Source organism: Vidua chalybeata, chromosome 3 (genome assembly GCF_026979565.1).
Source record: "Vidua chalybeata isolate OUT-0048 chromosome 3, bVidCha1 merged haplotype, whole genome shotgun sequence".
Lineage (NCBI taxonomy): Eukaryota > Metazoa > Chordata > Aves > Passeriformes > Viduidae > Vidua > Vidua chalybeata.
The window spans coordinates 112,569,187-112,585,929 of record NC_071532.1 but is presented as its reverse complement, the minus strand read 5'-3'; the positions used below and the strand labels follow the sequence as shown (position 1 = coordinate 112,585,929).

Here is a 16,743-nt window from a genome sequence, read left to right as displayed (position 1 = left end):
AGGGAAATCGCCTGGAATTCTGGAATTCTGGAATTCTGGAATTCTGCTCCTGTGCCACGCGGATTTCGCGTGAAAAGAGACAAATCCCTCGGGAATTCTAATCCCAGGCTTTCCTGGGAAACGTCCTGGGAAATTATAATCTATGGTAATTAGAGCCTATTGCATATTCATGAGCTTTTGGGGGAATCCCGCCCCATCCCGGGACTCACCTGGGCATTCCCACCCGTGAATCCATGGGATTCGGGATTTTTGGGAATCTCGGGACACACCTGAGCATTCCCACCTGTGAATCCATGGGATTTTTTGGGAATTCCTCCCCATCACACATTCCCACCTGGGAATCCCCGGGATTTTTTGGGGATCTCGGGACACACCTGGGCGTTTCCACCCATGAATCCATGGTGAATCCCAGGGATTCGGGATTTTTTGGAAATCCAGGTTCACACCTGGTCATTCCCACCTGGGAATCCATGGGATTTGGGATTTTTCTTTTTTTTTTTTTTTTTTTTGGGAATTCTGCCCCATTCTGCATTCCCACCTGGGAATCCAGGTGGGAATTTTTTGGGAATTCCTCCCCACCCCACATTCCCACCTGGGAATCCATGGGATTTTTTGGGAATTCCTCCCCACCCCACATTCCCACCTGGGAATCCATGGGATTTTTTGGGAATTCCTCCCCACCCCACATTCCCACCTGTGAATCCATGGGATTTGGCATTTTTTGGGAATTCTGCCCCATTCTGCATTTCCACCTGTGAATCCATGGGATTTGGGATTTTTTTTGGGAATCCTGTTCACACCTGGTCATTTCCATCTGTGAATCAATGGATTTGGGATTTTTCGGGAATCCCTCCCATCACACATTCCCACCAGGATTTTTTGGGATTTTTGGGGAATTCTGCCCCACTCTGCATTCCCACCTGTGATTGCATGGGATTTGGGATTTTTGGATCCCGGGACACACCTGGGCATTCCCACCTGGGAATCCATGGGATCTGGATTTTTTGGGAATTCCTCCCCACTCCGCATTCCCACCTGTGATTGCATGGGATTCAGGATTTCTGGGAATCCCGGGACACACCTGGGTATTCCCACCTGTGAATCCATGGGATTCAGGATTTTGGGAATCTCGGGACACACCTGGGCATTTCCACCTGTGAATCCATGGGATTTTTTTGGGAATTCCTCCCCACCCCACATTCCCACCTGGGAATCCATGGGATTTGGGATTTTTTGGGAGAAATTCTGCCCCATTCTGAATTCCCACCCGTGAGTCCCTGGGATTTGGGATTTTTTCAGAATCCTGTTCACTCCTGGACATTCCCACCCGTGAATCCATGGGATCTGGGAATTTTTGGGAATTCTGCCCGACTTCCAGGACACATCTGAGCATTCCCACCTGTGAATCCATGGGATTTTTCGGGAATTTCTCTCCACCCCACATTCTCACCTGGGAATCCATGGGATTCAGGATTTTTGGGAATCTCGGGACACACCTGGGCATTCCCATCTGTGAATCCATGGGATTTTTTTGGGAATTCCTCCCCACCCCACATTCCCACCTGTGAATCCATGGGATTTGGGATTTTTTTGGGAATTCCTCCCCATCCCAAATTCCCACCTGTGAATTCCCGGGATTTTTGGGGGATTTTTTGGGAACTCTGCCCCACTCTGCATTCCCACCTGGGAATCCATGGGATTTGGGAATTTGGGAATCCTGTTCACACCTGGACATTCCCACCTGTGAATCCCTGGGATCTGGGATTTTTTGGGAATTCTGCCCCACTCCCAGGACACACCTGAGCATTCCCACCTGTGAATCCATGGGATTTTTTGGGAATTCCTCCCCATCCCACATTCCCACCAGTGAATCCATGGGATTTGGGCTTTTTCGGGAATCTCGGGACACACCTGAGCAACACTGGGAATCTGGGATTTCTTGGGAATCCTGTTCACACCTGGGCATTCCCACCTGGGAATCCAAGGAATTTGGGATTTTTTGGGGGGGAATTCTGCCCCACCCCAGGATTCACTTGCAGATTCCCACCCGGGAATCCATGGGATTTGGGATTTTTCGGGAATCCTCCCCATGCCTCATTCCACCTGTGAATCCATGGGATTTGGCAATTTTTGGGAATTCCTCCCCATCCCTCATCCCAACTTGTGAATCCCTAGGATTTGGATTTTTTTGGGAATTCTGCCCCACTCCCAGGATGCACCTGCACATTCCCACCTGTGAATCGATGGGATCTGGGATTTTTTGGGAATCCGGGTTCACACCTGGGCATTCCCACCCGTAAATCCATGGGATTTGGGATTTTTTTTTTTTTTTTTTTTTTGGGAATTCTGCCCCATCCCGCATTCCCACCTGTGAATCCAGTTTGGGGTCCAGCCAAAGCCCCCCCTCACGATGTGCTGGGAAACACCAGGGAAAAATGAGGAAAAAAAGGAAAATTGAGGGAAAATGGGGAGGAAAAGCAGGAAAATGGGGAAAAGAGATGGAGGAGAGGGAGAAAAGAAGGGAAAGTCGGGGGGGGAGGCAAGAAAATGGGAAAAAAAACAAAATGAAAAATGGAAGGAAAAACTTGGGAAAAACAGGGCGGAGGAGGAAAACAAAGGAAAACCCAGGAATTTTTTGGGATCTTTCATGGGAAGGCCGGAAGCTCAGGGCTGATCTGATCCCGAAATTCCTTTCCGGCTTCAGGGATGTTCCCACCTGGAACGGGCGATCCCAAATCCTCCTCTGGCCCTGGACCCGCTCCCAGTTCAAACCTGCGATTCCAAGGCAGGAATTTTTTTTTTTTTTTTTTTGCCTTTTCCATGGATTTTTCCCACTGCCGGGATCGCTCTGCAGCTGCTCCCGGTCCAGCCCTTTAGAGGGCACCAAGAGCTCGGAATTGCATCCCTGGGAGCTCCCGAGGGAGGAATTCCTGCCCCAAATCCCAGCCAGCCCTGCCGCTGCCACGGGGGCTCCATTCCCGGTGTCCCGGCATTCCGGGATTCCCTCATTCGGGTGGGATTTGCACCGGGAGATCCCTCCCGATCCCAATTCCCGGCCGGGAAAAGGGCGAGGCTGGAATATCGGGATGGAGCGGGGGGTCGTGGCGCGGGGGGGAATCGTGGAAAGGAAGTGCTTGAAACGGAGAAGTTTGGGATTTTGGGAAGGAATTCCCGGCTGGGAGGGTGGGGAGGGGCTGGGCTGGAATTCCCAGAGAATCCCTGGGAGTGTCCAAGGAAAAGTTGGAGCACCCCGGGATGGTGGGAGGGGTCCCTGCCCATGGAATGGGGATGGAACTGGAAGATTCTGGAATCCTCTTCCCACAAAAACCATCCCGGAGATTCCCTGGGATCATCCTGCAAGGAACGTCCCTCCCGTTCCCGTCCCCTGGATCCTCCCGCTCCTGGGAAAGCAGCACGAGCTGAGGGGGTCCCATCGCCCGTAAAATCATGGAATTGTGGAGCCTGGAAAAGCGCTCGGAGCCCACGGATCCAACCATTCCCAGCCCTGACCCCCGTCCCCCCGAATCCAAGGGATTCCAACCCCTCCGGGAATGGGAACTCCACCCTGCCCCGGGCAGGGGAAGGGCTGGAAAACCTTTCCAGGTGGGAATTGTTCCCAAAATCCAGCCAAACCTCCCTCGGCGCAACACCCAGGCTCCGAATTCCACCTGGAAATTCCTGGGAATGCCGGCGCAGCGCCTGCCCTGGAGGTTTTCCGTAAAAAATTCCAGCGGAACCGGCTCGGAGCCAGGAAGGAGCTGGGAGAGAGGGAAAACGTCACGGGGAAAACCTTGGAAAGGGAAATTCCACCCGGAAATCCCACCTGGAATTGTCTCCGTGGGTGGGAAGGAGGAAATCCAACCCCATTCCATGGGCTGGGATCCTTCCTCCAGCCCGGCCTGGCGCATTCCAGGGATCGGGAGGGTTTGGGATTTGCTCCCGGCTCTGATCCAGCTTCTCCCGCCTGGGATCCAGCGGGGTTCGGGATCAGCTCTGGGGCTCTGGGCGCCTTCTCCAGCCCCACATTCCCAAATAAAGAGCTCGGATCCACGTGGGTTTATTTCCTGGTCTCCGAGGGCTTCTCCCAGTTCCAGAATTCCATGGAATGGTTGGAGCTGCGCTGACACCAAAAGTCATTCCCGGCTCCGGAGCAGATTTTGTTCCCTTTAAATAATTTTTAATCCCTTTTTTCCTCCCTCATCCCGCTTTTCCAGCAGAACCCAGAGGAGCGAGGCTGGAATCCAGCCCGGACCCGTCGCGGAACAAATCCACGGACGGAAACCGAGGAGGAGGGAAAGCAAGCGGAGCTCAATTCCGCTGGAATCTCCCCAAAATCCAGGGGAATATTCCCAAATCCGGCCTTTCCTGGGGAAGAGACAAATCCGGAATTCCCTTCATCCCGGATTGCCATTCCCCGCTCCCGCAGAGCCAAGGCCAAAGGGTTTTGGGATCATCCCAGACATTCCCCCCCGGCGCTCCGTGCCTCAGTTTCCCTGTGGGTGCAGCGGGTTTTGGATTCTCCCGCTGACCGGGAATTGGGAGTGGAAGGATGGAAATCCCCTGGCGCTGGGACACGGATCCGCTTCCTTCCCTCCAGGCGGGAATTCCAGGGAAAACTCTGCCCTTTTCCAAGGAGAGAACCTGGGGGGATGCTCCTGGGGATATTCCAGCTTCCCCCGGGAATATTCCAGCCCCGAATTCCCCCCCTCTCCATTTCCCGGGAATATTCCAGCCCCGATTCCCCCCCTCTCCATTTCCCGGGAATATTCCAGCACCGAATTCCTTCTCTCTCCATTTCCTGGGAATATTCCAGGGCCGATTCCCTCTCTCTCCATTTCCTGGGAATATTCCAGGGCCGATTCCCGCTCTCTCCATTTCCCGGGAATATTCCAGCCCCGATTCCCGCTCTCTCTCCATTTCCTGGGAATATTCCAGGCCCGATTCCCGCTCTCTCCATTTCCTGGGAATATTCCGGCCAAGATTCCCCCTCTCTCTCCATTTCCCGGGAATATTCCAGCCCCGATTCCCGCTCTCTCCATTTCCCGGGAATATTCCAGCCCCGAATTCCCTCTCTCTCCATTTCCCGGGAATATTCCAGCCCCGATTCCCGCTCTCTCTCCATTTCCCGGGAATATTCCAGCCCCGATTCCTCCTGTCCATGACCGGATTTCCCGGGGGATGCTCCTGCCCCGTTCCCCCGGTCCCGTTTTTCCCGGGAGCCGCTCCAGTCCCGTTTCTCCCGCGGGACGCTCCAGCTCCGCTTCCCCGGGTGCCGGTACCCCCGGGAGATGCTCCCATCCCGGTTTCCTTTATCCCGTTTTTCCCGGGAGATGCTCCCATCCCGGTTTCCCTTATCCCGGTACCGCTGGGAGCTGTTCTCGTCCCGGTTCTCCCTCTCCGGGTATTCCCGGGAGATTCTCCTCCTCATTTTTCCCGGGGGACGTTCCTGTCCCAGTCCCCCCTGTCCCGGTCTCACCGGAGATTCTCCTGTCCCGGTTCTCCTGTCCTGGTATTCCCAGGAGATTCTCCTGTCCCGGTTCCCCTGTCCCGGTAACACCGGGAGATTCTCCTGTCCCGGTTCCCCTGTCCCGGTACCACCGGGAGATTCCCCTGTCCCGGTTCCCCTGTCCCGGTTCCCCTGTCCCGGTACCACCGGGAGATTCTCCTGTCCCGGTTCCCCTGTCCCGGTCCCACCGGGAGATTCTCCTGTCCCGGTTCCCCCTGTCCTGGTATTCCCAGGAGATTCTCCTGTCCCGGTTCCCCTGTCCCGGTTCCCCCTGTCCCGGTCCCACCGGGAGTTTCCCGGCCCCGTTTTTCCCGGAGGACGCTCCATTCCCGGTTCCCTCCTCCCCTGCCCCTCTCCCGGCCCGGGGCGGGCTCGGAGCGGCGGGGGCGGCCCCGGTGGGCGGGAGGGGGCGCGGGGAGCCCGGCCCCGTTCCCGTTCCGCCTACAAAAGGCTCCGGCCCGGGCGGGCCCCGCTCACGGCCCCGGGACCCCGCACCCATGGGCGGCTGCCGGGCCCCGCCGCGGCCCGGGGGGGGCCCTCGCCGTCCTGGGCCCCCGGTACCGGCCAGCGCCGGCGGGGCACGGCCCGGGGACTGAGGCAAAGCCCGGGAAGAGGCCACGGGAAGCTCGGGAAATCCCGCGGGTGAGCGGGGACCGGAGGGTGCACACGGGGCGCCGGGAGGGGAGCGGGGTGGGGGAGCCCCCGAGCGCCGGGGGCGGCGGAGAGGGAGAGGCTCCGGTTCTCCCGGGAATGCTCCTGTACCGAATCCCTGTGTCCCGGGAATGCTCCTGTACCGAATCCCTGTGTCCCGGGAATGCTCCTGTACCGAACCCCTGTGTCCCGGGAATGCTCCTGTACCGAACCCCTGTGTCCCGGGAATGCTCCTGTACCGAACCCCTGTGTCCCGGGTCTCCCGGGAATGCTCCTGTTCCGAATCCCTGTGTCCCGGGAATGCTCCTGTACCGAATCCCTGTGTCCCGGGAATGCTCCTGTACCGAATCCCTGTGTCCCGGGAATGCTCCTGTACCGAACCCCTGTGTCCCGGGAATGCTCCTGTACCGAACCCCTGTGTCCCGGGAATGCTCCTGTACCGAACCCCTGTGTCCCGGGTCTCCCGGGAATGCTCCTGTTCCGAATCCCTGTGTCCCGGGAATGCTCCTGTACCGAATCCCTGTGTCCCGGGAATGCTCCTGTTCCGAATCCCTGTGTCCCAGGAATGCTCCTGTACCGAATCCCTGTGTCCCGGGAATGCTCCTGTACCGAATCCCTGTGTCCCGGCTCTCCCGGGAATGCTCCTGTACCGAATCCCTGTGTCCCGGGAATGCTCCTGTACCGAATCCCTGTGTCCCGGGAATGCTCCTGTACCGAACCCCTGTGTCCCGGGAATGCTCCTGTACCGAATCCCTGTGTCCGGGGAATGCTCCTGTACCGAACCCCTGTGTCCCGGGAATGCTCCTGTACCGAACCCCTGTGTCCCGGGAATGCTCCTGTACCGAATCCCTGTGTCCCGGCTCTCCCGGGAATGCTCCTGTACCGAATCCCTGTGTCCCGGGAATGCTCCTGTACCGAATCCCTGTGTCCCGGGTCTCCCGGGAATGCTCCTGTACCGAATCCCTGTGTCCCGGGTCTCCCGGGAATGCTCCTGTACCGAATCCCTGTGTCCCGGGTCTCCCGGGAATGCTCCTGTTCCGAATCCCTGGGTCCCGGGAATGCTCCTGTACCGAATCCCTGGGTCCCGGGAATGCTCCTGTACCGAATCCCTGTGTCCCGGGAATGCTCCTGTACCGAATCCCTGGGTCCCGGGAATGCTCCTGTACCGAATCCCTGTGTCCCGGGAATGCTCCTGTACCGAATCCCTGTGTCCCGGCTCTCCCGGGAATGCTCCTGTCCCGAATCCCTCTGTCCCAGTTCCCCCTGTCCTGGTGGCCCCAGTTCCTGTCCCAGATTCCCTGTCCCGGTTCCTATCCCAGTTCCTGTCCCAGATTCCCTGTCCCGGTTCCTATCCCAGTTCCTGTCCCAGATTCCCTGTCCCGGTTCCTATCCCAGTTCCTGTCCCAGATTCCCTGTCCCGGTTCCTATCCCAGTTCCTATCTCAGTTCCTATCCTGGTTCCTATCCCAGTTCCTATTCCGGTTCTCCCTATCCTGGTTCCTATCTCAGTTCCTATCCCAGTTCTCCCTGTCCCAGTTCCTATCCCACTTCCTATCCCGGTTCCTGTCCCAGTTCCTATCCCGGTTCCTATCCCGGTTCCTATCCCAGTTCTTATCCCGGTTCCTGTCCCAGTTCCTATCTCAGTTCCTATCCCAGTTCTCCCTGTCCCAGTTCCTATCCCACTTCCTATCCCGGTTCCTGTCCCGGTTCCTATCCCAGTTCCTATCCTGGTTCTCCCTGTCCTGGTTCCTATCCCAGTTCCTGTCCCAGTTCCTGTCCCAGTTCCTATCCCGGTTCCTATCCCAGTTCTCCCTATCCCAGTTCCTATCCCAGTTCCTATCCCGGTTCCTGTCCCAGTTCCTATCCCGGTTCCTATCCCGGTTCCTATCCCAGTTCTTATCCCGGTTCCTGTCCCAGTTCCTATCCCGGTTCCTATCCCAGTTCTTATCCCGGTTCCTGTCCCAGTTCCTATCCCGGTTCCTATCCCAGTTCTCCCTATCCCAGTTCCTATCCCGGTTCCTGTCCCGGTTCCTGTCCCAGTTCCTATCCCGGTTCCTATCCCAGTTCTCCCTATCCCAGTTCCTATCCCGGTTCCTGTCCCGGTTCCTGTCCCAGTTCCTATCCCGGTTCCTATCCCGGTTCCTATCCCAGTTCCTATCCCAGTTCCTATCCCGGTTCCTGTCCCAGTTCCTATCCCGGTTCCTATCCCGGTTCCTATCCCAGTTCCTATCCCAGTTCCTATCCCGGTTCCTATCCCGCATCCCCTGTCCCAGTTCCTATCCCGGTTCTCCCTCTCCCAGTTCCTATCCCGGTTCCTATCCCGGGACAATCTCCGCCGGGGGTTTCTCCGTATCCCGCTTCCCCCGGATGCTCCTGCCCCCATCCCCCACCCCCATTCCTGAAGGGATTTGAGAGACCCCTCTGGAATTCCTGGGAGCTTTTTCCCCCTTGGAAGTGGGACCGGAGCTGGGAGCGCTGCTGCTTCAGCTGGGGCGGGGCGGACAAAATTCCAGCAGCACAACAATCCCAGGGAAAAGAGAATCCATGGATGTGTGCCTGCCCCAAACCCCATCCAGCCCAGCCTTGGGCACTGCCAGGGATTCTCTGGGAATTCCAGCCCAGACGGGAATCCCTTCCCAAGATCCCAAAATCCCAAGCTCCCCTTTCCCACTGGAAGCCATTCCCTGGCTCCTGGCCCTCCAGCCCTTCCCCAAATTCCAGCTCTCCTGGAGCCCCTTTGGGATCGGGAAGAGACTCCAAGGATTCCCTGGATCTTTTCCCGATCCAGCTGCACATTCCCAGCTCTCCAGCTCCGTGTCCCGCTGATTTGGGATCCCGGCGCTGCAGGTGGGCTCTCACCTGCCCCATCCCAATGCCAGAGCAGGATTGGGACTGGAATTGGGATTGGGATTGGGATTTGGATTTGGACTGGGATTGGGACTGGATTGGGACTGGGACTGGGATTGGGATTGGGACTGGGATTGGGACTGGAATTGGGATTGGGACTGGGATTGGGATTGGGACTGGGACTGGGATTGGGATTGGGACTGGGACTGGGACTGGGACTGGGACTGGGATTGGGATTGGGACTGGGATTGGGACTGGAATTGGGATTGGGACTGGGACTGGGACTGGGATTGGGATTGGGATTGGGATTGGGACTGGGACTGGGATTGGGACTGGGACTGGGACTGGGATTGGGATTGGGACTGGGATTGGGATTGGGACTGGGACTGGGACTGGGATTGGGATTGGGATTGGGATTGGGACTGGAATTGGGATTGGGACTGGGACTGGGATTGGGATTGGGACTGGGACTGGAACTGGGATTGGGACAGGGACTGGGTCTGGGATTGGGATTGGGATTGGGATTGGGACTGGGATTGGGACTGGGACAGGGACTGGGTCTGGGATTGGGATTGGGATTGGGACTGGGACTGGGATTGGGACTGGGACAGGGACTGGGTCTGGGATTGGGATTGGGATTGGGATTGGGATTGGGATTGGGATTGGGACTGGGACCGGGACTGTGATGTCCCGAGGCCCAGCCCCGTGGGACATTCCCGTTTTTCCCCAGCAGGATGGAGAGCAAGGCCGTGGATCTCCACACCTTCTCCGAGCGGGAGAACGGATCCGTCCTGGAGGAGCCCTTCGAGGGACGGAGCCTCTCCAAGCTGAACCTCTGCGAGGATGGTGAGGGCGGATCCGCCTCGGGATCCACTCGGGATCCGCCTTGGGATCCACCTCTCCCCTGTCTCTGCCCTGTGGATCCACCCTCTGGATCTGCCTCTGGATCCACCTGGGGATCCACCTGGGGATCCACCTGGGGACCCAACTGGGGATCCACTCCAGGATCCACCTCCGGATACACCCCCAGATCCACTTCAGGATCCACTTGGGATCCACCTCTGGATCCACCTCTGGATCCACTTCAGGATCCACTCGGGATCCACCTCTGGATCCACCTCAGGATCTGACCCAGGATCTGCCTCTGGATCCACCTGCAGATCCACCTGCAGATCCACCCCTGGATCCACCTCAGGAACCACTTGGGATCTACCTCTGGATCCACCTGTGGATCCACCCCTGGATCCGCCTCTGAATCCGCCTTTGGATCCACCTCAGGATCCACTTGGGATCCACCTCAGAATCCACCCCTGGATCCACCTCAGGATCCACTCGGGATCCACCTCTGGATCCACCTGTGGATCCACCCCTGGATCCGCCTCTGAATCTGCCTCTGGATCCACCCCTGGATCCACTCGGGATCCACCTGTGGATCTGCCTCGACACCCACCTCTGGATCCATCTCTGGATGGATCTGCCATCCCAGATCTGACCCAGGATCCGCCTCGGGATCCACCTTGGGATCCACCTCGGGATCCACCCCGGATCCGTGGCGGGAGCGCGCATGGCTCGCGGGAGCTGGGATTGCTCGGGAAGGAGTCCGGGATGAGCTCAGGGCTCGGCATTCCCGGCCCTGGGAACGGTGGATTCCGTGGTGGGAGCAGCACCGGGAGTGTCCAGGCCCTGGCCCGGGTTTTCCAGGGATTCTGTGGCTCCCCCATCCCTGGAAGTGCCCAAGGAAAGGTTGGATGGGCTTGGAGCAGCCTGGGATAACGGGAAGTGTCCCTGGGATGAGCTTTAAGGTCCCTTCCCACCCAAACCGTTCCGGGATTCTGGGATCGAGGACACTCAGGATCCATCCCGAGGGATTTTTATGGGATTTGGGGATTGAGAAAGGAAGGGAGACACTGTCCAGAATTCCCAGTGAAGCCCCTGGATCCCAAAATTCCTTCTCCAGGAGGAATCGGGATGGGGATGGACCCAATGCCAGGGCTGGGAGAGCTGGGAATGTGCAGCTGGATCAGGAAAGATCCAGGGAATCCTTGGAGCTGCTCCCCGATCCCAAAGGGGCTCCAGGAGAGCTGGAATTTGGGGAAGGGCTGGAGGGCCAGGAGCCAGGGAATGGCTTCCAGTGGGAAAGGGGAGCTTGGGATTTTGGGATCTTGGGAAGGAATTCCCGGCTGGGCTGGAATTCCCAGAGAATCCCCGGATCCCTGGCAGTGTCCAAGGGTGGGTTTGAATCACCCTGGGATCGTGGGAAGTGTCCCTGGGATGGGATTGAAGGTCCATGGATCCCACCCAAACCATTCCGGGATTCTGGGATCAAGGACACTCAGGATCCATTCCGAGGGATTTTCATGGAATTTGAGGATGGAAAAGGGAAGGGAGACCCTTTCCTGGAGTCCCAAATTCCCAGTGAAGCCCCTGGATCCCAAAATTCCTTCCCAGAGAGCAGTCGGGATGGGACTGGATCCAATGCCAGGCTGGGAGAGCTGGGAATGTGCAGCTGGATCGGGAAAGGATCCAGGGAATTCTTGGAGCCACTTCCCGATCCCAAAGGGGCTCCAGGAGAGCTGGAATTTGGGGAAGGGCTGGAGGGGCAGGAGCCAGGGAATGGCTTCCAGTGGGAAAGGGGAGCTTGGGATTTTGGGGATCTTGGGAAGGAATTCCTGGCTGGGAGGGTGGGGAGGGGCTGGCTGGGCTGGGAGCGTCCAGCTCCCGATAAATTCCTCCTGGGAATGCTGCAAGGGGCTCACGGAGCTGATTCCAAGGGGCCCTCTGGGGGTAGGGACAGCTTCGGATCCGGAGAGAGAATTCCCTGTCCAGGAGATCCCTGAGTGTTGATCCCAATCCCAAAGGTTGATGTCCCTGCTCCCGCCTCTTCCCAAATTCCCGATCCTGCTGTTCCCATCCCTTCCCAGGGGAAAAGAGCTGGAAAAGCCGGGAGGGGAGAGCCGGAGCCCCCCAGGACTGATCCCAGAATTCCCAGCAAATCCCTGGCCCTGGGAAATGCTGGAGGTGCCTCCCTGGCTTTGGGATTTTGGTGGAATTCCGCCTGGAATTCTCGGGGCTCATCCCAAGGCCCTCCAGGGAACCCCATTCCCACGGGAGAGGTCTCTGGAGCGGGATTTCTGGGAAGGGGCAGGAGCGAAGTCATCCCTGAGGGTGGGACCACCCAGATCCCGCCCGAATTCATGGAAAACTCCCACCGGGAGGGGCGGGGATCCATCGGGAGCACGATCCAAACTTTCTGCTGGCCCAGGATCAGCATCCCCGGGCCTTTTCCAGGGTTTCGGGGACCCCAAATCCCGGAATCCCGGTTGTTTTCTTCCTGCCGCTCCCTGGAGCCTGGGCAGGGGCAGGAAATGTTCGTTTTTCCTTGGATCCCGGCCCTTTCCCCGGGCAATCGCTCCCGGCCGCGCTTCCAGGGGCCGGGAATGGGAGTGGGTGGATCGGGGCGCGCCGCCAGCTCCTCCCGGCGTGTCCCAGGAGCCGCTGGAAGTGCGAGATGTCAGGAAAACATCGGCGCCCTCCTCACCCCGCGGGCCCAGGAATTCCGGGTGGGAAGCGGGGGGTGGGATCCGGCTGGAGCATCCCGGATCCCACCCGAGCCGCATTCCCAGGGGATCGCCCCCCCGGATCCAGCCCGGAGCGCGGTTCCCAGCTTCCCAAGGCGGGCTGAGTTTCGGGATCCGCCCTCCGTAACCCTTTCCCGGCTGGAGGCTTTTCCAGGCATCCCTGTTTTCCCGGGATCGGCGCACGGGGACAGCCCTGGGGCTTGGGAAGGACGAGGGGAAGGGTCCCTGGAATTCTGGGCTCTCCCCATCCGTGGGTTCCATTGCCGGAATCCCAGGGAGCAGCTCGATCCCACTGGGATGGGGCGAGATCCCACCTGGGCATTGCCCGGCGGGGATGGGCCAGGCTGGAGCTGGGAATTGGCACGGGATGGGATCCCAAATCCCAGCGGGGACGGGATCCCAAATCCCAGAGGGGATGGGATCCCAAATCCCAGCGGGAATTCTCCAGGCTGGAGCTGGGAATTGGCATGGGATGAGATCCCAAATCCCAGCGGGGATGGGATCCCAAAACCCAGCAGGGATGAGATCCCAAATCCCAGCAGGGATGGGATCCCAAATCCCAGCAGGAATGGGCCAGGCTGGAGCTGGGAATTGCCATGGCATGGGATCCCAAATCCCAGCAGGGATGAGATCCCAAATCCCAGTGGGAATGGGATCCCAAATCCCAGCAGGGATGAGATCCCAAATCCCTGTGGGAATGGGATCCCAAATCCCAGCAGGGATGGGATCCCAAATCCCAGTGGGGATGGGATCCCAAATCCCAGCGGGAATTCTCTAGGCTGGAGCTGGGAATGGCCATGGGATGGGATCCCAAATCCCAGCAGGGATGGGATCCCAAATCCCAGTGGGAATGAGATCCCAAATCCCAGCAGTGATGGGATCCCAAATCCCAGCGGGAATGGGATCCCAAATCCCAGCGGGAATGTGCCAGGCTGGATCCGGCCGTGGATCAGTGCCATGTCCATCTTTGGATTTGGGGCTTCCCCTCCTGTGGGATCAGGGGCTCTGGATCGGAGCCTTGGAGCTCCGAGGAGCACAAAACCCCCGGATGGAGGCTCCAGGTGGGAATTTTGGGTTTTCCCCCATCTTCCGTCCGTGTCTCCTTGGGGAAGCTCGGATCTGGGAAGGGGCGAATCCAGGCGGTGCTGCTGGGGCTGGAATGGGAGTGCTGGGAAAAGCTGCTCCCAGAAACCCGGTGATCCTGCCAGGATCCAGCCGGGAACACTTTGGGTGGGAAAGGACCTTCAGACTCATCCCATTCCATGGGCAGGGACACTTCCCACCATCCCAATTGCTCCAAGGCCATCCCACCTTTCCCTGGGCACTGCCAGGGATTCTCTGGGAATTCCAGTCCAGCCGGGAATTCCTTCCCAAGATCCCAAAATCCCAAGCTCCCCTTTCCCACTGGAAGCCATTCCCTGGCTCCTGGCCCTCCAGCCCTTCCCCAAATTCCAGCTCTCCTGGAGCCCCTTTGGGATTGGGAAGAGGCTCCGAGGATTCCCTGGAGCTCAGGGTTTTCCTTTGATCCCTTGGAGCTGCATCCCATGGGATTTTCCTGCTGGGAATCCCAGCCTGGAGCAATCCCGGCAGCTCCAGAGGATTCCAGAATGGTTTGGGTGGGAAGGGACCTTCCATCCCATCCCATCCCATCCCATCCCATCCCATCCCATCCCATCCCATCCCACTGATCCCATCCCATTATCCCATCCCATTATCCCATCCCATCCCATCCTATCCTATCCTCATCCCATCCCATCCCGTCTTGTCTCGTCCAATCCCAATCCCTTCCCATCCCAATCCCAATCCCAATCCCACCCCCATCCCATTCACTCCACCCCATTCCAACACCATTTGTATTCCCATAGCCATCCCATTATCCCATCCCATTATCCCATCCCATTATCCCATCCCATGGATCCCATCCCATCCCATTATCTCATCCCATCCCATTACCGCATGGATCCCATCCTTCCCCCATGGATCCCATTATCCCATTATCCCATTATCCCATTATCCCACCCCATTATCCCATGATTCCATGATCCCATTACCCCATTATCCCCTCCCATCCTATTACTGCATGGACCCCATTATCCCATTATCGCATGGATCCCATCCCATCCCATTATCCCACCCCATTATCCCATGATCCCATCCCATTATCCCATGATCCCATGATCTCAGGATCCCATTACCGCATTACCCCATTACCCCATTATCCCATTATCCCATTATCCCATGGATCCCATCCCATCCCATTATCCAATGATCCCATTACCCCATCCCATGATCCCATTATCCCATCCCCAACACCTCCCCATGTCCCAGGCTGCTCCAATCCCACCTGACCATTCCCTGGACACTCCCGAGGGGTCGTTCCCTATCCCAGGGATGATCCCGACCATTCCCTGGACACTCCCGAGGGGTCGTTCCCTATCCCAGGGATGATCCCGACCATTCCCTGGACACTCCCGAGGGGTCGTTCCCTATCCCAGGGATGATCCCGACCATTCCCTGGACACTCCCGAGGGGTCGTTCCCTATCCCAGGGATGATCCCGACCATTCCCTGGACACTCCCGAGGGGTCGTTCCCTATCCCAGGGATGATCCCGACCATTCCCTGGACACTCCCGAGGGGTCGTTCCCTATCCCAGGGATGATCCCGACCATTCCCTGGACACTCCCGAGGGGTCGTTCCTCACTCCAGGGATGATCCCGACCATTCCCTGGACACTCCGGAGGGGTCGTTCCTCACTCCAGGGATGATCCCGACCATTCCCTGGACACTCCCGAGGGGTCGTTCCCTATCCCAGGGACGATCCCGACCTTTCCCTGGACACTCCCGAGGGGTCGTTCCCTATCCCAGGGATGATCCCGACCTTTCCCTGGACACTCCCGAGGGGTCGTTCCCTATCCCAGGGATGATCCCGACCATTCCCTGGACACTCCCGAGGGGGTCGTTCCTCACTCCAGGGATGATCCCGACCATTCCCTGGACACTCCCGAGGGGTCGTTCCTCACTCCAGGGATGATCCCGACCATTCCCTGGACACTCCCGAGGGGTCGTTCCCTATCCCAGGGATGATCCCGACCATTCCCTGGACACTCCCGAGGGGGTCGTTCCCTATCCCAGGGATGATCCCGACCATTCCCTGGACACTCCCGAGGGGTCGTTCCTCACTCCAGGGACGATCCCGACCATTCCCTGGACACTCCCGAGGGGTCGTTCCCTATCCCAGGGATGATCCCGACCATTCCCTGGACACTCCCGAGGGGTCGTTCCCTATCCCAGGGATGATCCCGACCATTCCCTGGACACTCCCGAGGGGTCGTTCCCTATCCCAGGATGATCCCGACCATTCCCTGGACACTCCCGAGGGGTCGTTCCCTATCCCAGGGATGATCCCGACCATTCCCTGGACACTCCCGAGGGGTCGTTCCCTATCCCAGGGATGATCCCGACCATTCCCGGCTCCATCCCGCAGATCCCGGCCGCGGGACGCGGTGCCGGGGATGCCGCGGCCGGATCGGCTCCGTGGCGGCGCTGAAATATTCCGTGGTGGGACTTTACCTCCTGCTCCTCCTCATCCTCGTGGGAATCTTCGTCCTGGCAGGTGAGGCTGGCGCGGATCCTCCCGGGAGCTTCCCAAAAAACCCAAAAAAAATCCCCCCCAAAAACCCCTAAAAAAAACCCTGAGGTATTAAAAAAATCCCCCCCAAAAAACCAAAAAAAATCCCCTCAACCTCCCCCCCAAAAACCCCAAAACCAATAAAAAATCCTGAAGGATTTGAAATAATCCCCCCCAAAAAAAAACCAAAAAATCCCCCCCAAAACCCATAAAAAAACCCCCAAAGAATTAAAAAAAAATCCCCTCAAAAAACAACAAAAAAACCCCAAAAAAATCCCCCCCAAAACCCATAAAAAAACCCCCAAAGAATTAAAAAAAAATCCCCTCAAAAAAACAAAAAAATCCCCCCAAAAACCCATTAAAAAAACCCCCAAAGAATTAAAAAAAAATCCCCTCAACCCTCCCCCAAAAAAACCCAAAACCAATAAAAAAAACCTGAAGAATTTGAATTACTCCTCCAAAAAACCCCAAAAAAATCCCCCAAAACCCCCTCAAAAAACCCCGAAGATTTAAAAAAAAAAAAAATCCCCCCC

At 57.8% G+C, this 16,743-nt stretch overlaps 2 protein-coding genes across 3 annotated transcripts in view; one reads left to right on the top strand and one right to left on the bottom strand.

The window, feature by feature from the left end:
* OTOF (otoferlin) overlaps positions 1 to 5,428 on the bottom strand; it is a 218,906-nt gene extending 213,478 nt beyond the window's left edge. The window contains exon 1 of the mRNA XM_053937555.1: positions 5,164 to 5,428. Within this exon, the coding sequence (XP_053793530.1) occupies positions 5,164 to 5,428 (265 nt within the window). The remainder of the gene's footprint in view (positions 1 to 5,163) is intronic.
* A 566-nt stretch (positions 5,429 to 5,994) lies between these two features.
* Positions 5,995 to 16,743, top strand: part of SCARA5 (scavenger receptor class A member 5) — a 37,112-nt gene continuing 26,363 nt past the window's right edge. The window contains exons 1-4 of one of the 2 annotated variants that reach the window (XM_053937421.1): positions 5,995 to 6,148; positions 8,945 to 9,003; positions 9,737 to 9,849; positions 16,067 to 16,195. In XM_053937421.1, coding sequence (XP_053793396.1) covers positions 9,738 to 9,849; positions 16,067 to 16,195 — 241 coding nt within the window. In that variant the 5' untranslated portion in view covers positions 5,995 to 6,148; positions 8,945 to 9,003; position 9,737. Of the gene's footprint in view, positions 6,149 to 8,944; positions 9,004 to 9,733; positions 9,850 to 16,066; positions 16,196 to 16,743 lie in introns of both variants that reach the window. The other variant, XM_053937422.1, reaches the window with a different exon arrangement.